Genomic DNA, 5,000 nt, shown 5'->3' on the forward strand with positions numbered 1-5,000 from the left:
TTTGTCGTAGAAGAATTTGATCTTTATCTTCCTCTTCTTCTTCTTCTCCACTTTCTTCTCCTCCTCCTCCTCCTCCTTCTTCTTCTTCTTGGGGTCGTCCGGCTGTCGGCGCGGGGTCGTACTGCGTCGGCGCTGGTCGTGGGAGGTCGTATCCGGCGTTCGCGACCTCCTGTTGGCTACTGGTTCAGGCGTTCGTGTTTTCCTGGTCGTCGATTCAGGCGTGCGCGGTCTCTGATTGGTCCGTTCCACCTCTCTAGTTCGGTGAGTGGTCGTATGTTTGGTCGTGGAAGTCGTGTGGGCCTTCGACGACTCCGTGGCGACGACTAACGACTTCTTGTTCCCTTCCATGACTAAGCTGAGAGCGTCAACCTCGTCAATCGTCAAGGGTGTCATCTGCCCGTCGTAACTTGGCGGCGACCGTCGTATATCGGGACGTGGTCGTAATGGCATATCCCGACTCTCCTCCTCCTCTTCCTCCTCCTGCTGGCGTTCCCGTGCCCTGACCTGGGTACGAATCCTTGCCAAGGGGTCACGGGGTCGTTCAATGTCGGTCTCAGGGTCAGAAGCATCGGACAGCAGCGGAACAACGTCGTAGCGGGGTCGTGACGTGGTCGTGGGTAGTCGTGGTGGCGGGGACGGCGACCTATCCGAGCGTCCGAAGTTATGGTTGAGTTGTCGTACCAGGGTCGCCGACGTGAGGTTTTGAGTCGTAGCATGGTCGTGGAGATCGTTCCGCGGCTTCATCCTGGTCGTACGAGTCGTGGTCTCATAGCTACGACCTCTCGGCGATGGCGCGTGGTGGTCGAATGGCTGCCTGGGCGTGTTCCTCGACCTCGTACGACCCCGGTTCGCACCCTGGTCGGTTTGGACTCCCACAGACGCCATGTTGATGTTGAGGTCGTGGGAGTTCGTCTTGTCGTGGAGGTCGTGCGGGATCTGGTACGACTCGTAGGCGTGGTCGTCGTCGTAGTCGTATTTCCGCTCGTCGGTGATGATGATCTTGGCGGAGTAGTCGTTGAGGTCGTGCTTACGGTCAAGATACTCGTTCGAACCCCGCCTCCGGTCGTAGTCGTCGTCGTAGTCGTCGTGTTTCCGGTCGTGATACTCGTTCAGATCGGGTTTACGGTCGTTGTAGTCGTCGTGGGACCATCGCCGATGCGTGTAGTCGTCGGAGTACCGCTTCCGTTGAACTTGGGTATAGCCGGAGTCGTTCCTCACGGGAGAACGACCCCGGGTGTAGCTGAACGGCTGGTTGTTGTTATGGCTCAGCTGGTCGTTCGGTTCAACCACTGGGGTCGTGCCGAAGAAGGTCGATTCCTGGTTGAATTTCTGGATGATACGCTCCACCTTCCTCTGCTGCTCCCGTTGGTCGTAGGAGGACATCTTGGCGTGGTCGTGAGGGTGGTCGTAGCTCCCTCGGTGGAAATCCGGACCCTGGTCGTACTGGTTCACTCCCCGGTCGTAGTGCTTCTCGTACCGCTCTGGATCCTGGTCGTACTCCCGGCGGTCGTAGTCCCGGTGGTCGTAGTCCCGGTTCAGATAAGTCGTAGACCGCAGATCCGGGACGGACTTGTGGAGGTGGCGCTGGTCGTAGTGGTCGAGCGGCCCTGGGTTGGTATCCTCGGTCTGGTGGTCGTAGTGGGCGGCCAGTGACGGATTGGAGGTGGAGTTGGGATGTGGTCGTAACGGTTTGGACGACTTCTGAAACCGGTTGACGTCGGTTTTCTTCTGAATCTGATTCCTGGTCGTCCTAACGTTATAGTTCTGCTTGTTAGGGTTACTCTGGTAGTAGTTGTTAGGGATGGTCGTAGTCGTCGTACCAGTCGTAGTAGGCGTCGTATCAAACCTACGACCACTATTGTTAAGAGTACTACTACTACTGTTATTCCGCCTCAGGTCGTTACTGATGTTGTTCTGAGCACGACTGCGGGTGGGGTTGACGACAATGTTGGCGTAATCCTGATGTCGGCTATTTCGTGCCTCGGTACCGTGATGTCTCCCTCTCCCTGGTCGTTCTAAGGAGAAATACGGACCAGTGGGGGTCGAACCGCAGTCCACAGTGTCCACAACCCTTACCAGATCCTCAGCCACCTCGATCAGCTGTTTAGAATCCAAGGAAACAGGTTCGTGTACGACTGGGGTGTAATTTCCGTTGAAAATTCTCCTCTCGCTAGATTCGGGGTATGGTCGAGGAGCCTTCTTCAGTCCCTTGGGAATATGCTTAACCCCGACGGCCTTGTTGAATGACACCTTCCGCTCAGACTTGTCACTTCGTAGAGATTCGTTGCGGTTGAGGTGACTGGTTCGCTTCGTACGTTGTGAATCCTTGGGCAGGTGTTCGGAGCGGTGCATCGTGTGCCGGGCTCGAACTGGGAGGTTGTGTGGTTGTGTGGTTGTGTGGTTGTGTGTGTGTGTGTGTGTGTGTTAGGTGGTGGTTTTGTGATGTTGGTGTGGCATTTTGGTGGAGTTTTTTGGGTTGTTGTTTGGTGATGTTATGTGTTGTTGTTTTCTTTTCAATCTCTCTCTCTCTCTCTCTCACTCTCTCTCTCTCACTTTCTCTCTCTCACTTTTTTGGAGAGTAATTTTTGGACACTTTTTAAACTTTTCCGAACTTTTTTTTTTGTATCAAGGTCAGTTTTTAATTTTTTTCACAAATGTTTTCAATTATTTCTTTTTTTCTCTTTTTTGGCGAATTTTGAGGCTCTGAAATAAATGAAGAAAGAGGATTAGTAAGTATATTATTTATGAGAGAGAGAGAGAGAGAGAGAGAGAGAGAGAGAGAGAGAGAGAGAGAGAGAGAGAGAGAGAGAGAGAGAGAGAGAGAGAGAGAGAGAGAGAGAGAGAGAGAGAGAGAGAGAGAGAGAGAGAGAGAGAGAGAGAGAGAGAGAGAGAGAGAGAGAGAGAGAGAGAGAGAGAGAGAGAGAGAGAGAGAGAGAGAGAGAGAGAGAGAGAGAGAGAGAGAGAGAGAGAGAGAGAGAGAGAAAGAACAATAATAATAATAATAATAATAATAATAATAATAATAATAATAATAATAATAATAATAATAATAATAATAATAATAATAATAATAATAATAATAATAATAATAAGAAGAAGAAGAAGAAGAAGAAGAAGGAGAGAGAGAGAGAGAGAGAGAGAGAGAGAGAGAGAGAGAGAGAGAGAGAGAGAGAGAGAGAGAGAGAGAGAGAGAGAGAGAGAGAGAGAGAGAGAGAGAGAGAGAGAGAGAGAGAGAGAGAGAGAGAGAGAGAGAGAGAGAGAGAGAGAGAGAGAGAGAGAGAGAGAGAGAGAGAGAGAGAGAGAGAGAGAGAGAGAGAGAGAGAGAGAGAGAGAGAGAGAAAGTAAGCTACCTATTTGCCAACGTTGTAGTGCGAGAATGGAACAAGCTCCCTGCCTTCCTTCCTTCAGTGGTCCAGTGTAACAAGATTGACTCCTTCAAAAACAAGCTCGACCGTCACTTCCTTCAACTTAATATTAACTAGAGTAGAAATGCAACGTTTTGGAGCCTTCTGATTAATGTAGAATCACTTATGTTTAAGGACAGACCACTCTGCACAATGGGGCCTATGTGGTCTGATTTTCTATGTAAATCTATGTAAACCTCCGATTACCCAGAAAGCCCCGGCTGACCACTCGGCCGCCTGCATAAGACAGAGTAGGACAGCTTCTCACCACACGGCCAAGTCCCCACGCTGTTTCCCCGGTTCGCCTCTCGCCCGATTGCATATGACACATCACGGTAAAGATTGGTTTTATTAGCGCGGTGTCAGTATGTACCTTACGAAGCATCAGTATCTCTTCATATATCTTTTCCACAAACGTTCAACAGTCATGGAAACGCTTTGACAACCCAATTCAAGTACTATTTAGTGTTGAAAATAGTGGATGACATTCACGAAGGCGCTGCAGCCTCCTCTGGTAGCGGCCGCAAAGTAGCTCACAGAGGGAACTTTACGACCGTGGACCCCCCTTCTAACCAGCGGCGACCCCCCCCCCCCCACCCCCCCTGGCGTTTCCATAACTGTTGAACGTTTGTGGAAAAGACGCACACCCCTCCAACCTCTCAACACACGCCAGGTCTCTCCACGCTGTAACACCCATGGCCAGCTTTCCTCAGCCCTGCGCTGCCCACTCCGCCACCCACGTCATCAGGCCCCTACCTTCTCTCTTAGCCAGAAAGTCCCGGTTCGCATCCCGCCCACTTGGACAGGCTTTCACCTCACGCCCACGAAGGTAGAGATCTAGAATGCATATGTTGTCCAGTGATATATATAATGCAATACTCAGGAAGGCGGTTTTGTTTTAAATACCGAGGTCATATATTAGTGTTAGTATATATTCAGACATCAACAATTTTTAAAGGTCAGAAAAATAGATTAATCGGGTTAAAATGAAGTGTTTGTTTAGGTTCGTGGTACAGAGGAAGGGTCACACTACCACCAGGGTCACAAAACTACCCCTGGAAATGCCCACAACTCCTAGGAAAGCCTTGCCAAATGTGTGTTTCCTTAGGTTCACGGTACAGAGGAAGGCTCACACTACCACCAGGGTCACAAAACTACCCCTGGAAATGCCCACAACTCCCACGAAAGCCTTGGTAAATGTGTGTTTCTTTAGGTTCACGGTACAGAGGAAGGGTCACACTACCGCCAGGGTCATGAAACTACCCCTGGAAATGCCCACAACTCCCACGAAAGCCTTGGCAAATGTGTGTTTCCTTAGGTTCACGGTACAGAGGAAGGCTCACACTACCACCAGGGCCACAAAACTACCCACAACTCCTAGGAAAGCCTTGGCAAATGTGTGTTTCTTTAGGTTCACGGTACAGAGGAAGGCTCACACTACCACCAGGGTCACAAAACTACCTCCGGAAATTCCTTAAACGCCTACGAAAGCATTGTCAAATACGTGCTTGGGCATTTAAAAAAGTATAATTAAATGACCCTGAACCCTTAAGAGAAATGTAGGAGAGAGTGAGTTAGAGCAAGGGAGAGATAGAG

The 5,000-nt window shown here is 50.2% G+C and overlaps 1 protein-coding gene across 2 annotated transcripts in view; it reads right to left on the reverse strand.

Moving 5' to 3' along the window:
• Nucleotides 1–5,000, reverse strand: part of LOC126991261 (general transcriptional corepressor trfA-like) — a 15,568-nt gene that overhangs the window by 6,908 nt on the left and 3,660 nt on the right. For both annotated transcript variants that reach the window (XM_050850041.1, XM_050850042.1), the window contains exon 2: nt 1–2,703. This exon is cut by the window's left edge and continues 78 nt beyond it. In XM_050850041.1, the coding sequence (XP_050705998.1) occupies nt 1–2,352 (2,352 nt within the window). In that variant the 5' untranslated portion in view covers nt 2,353–2,703. The remainder of the gene's footprint in view (nt 2,704–5,000) is intronic.

The sequence above is a fragment of the Eriocheir sinensis genome, unplaced genomic scaffold (assembly GCF_024679095.1).
Source record: "Eriocheir sinensis breed Jianghai 21 unplaced genomic scaffold, ASM2467909v1 Scaffold252, whole genome shotgun sequence".
Taxonomy (NCBI): domain Eukaryota; kingdom Metazoa; phylum Arthropoda; class Malacostraca; order Decapoda; family Varunidae; genus Eriocheir; species Eriocheir sinensis.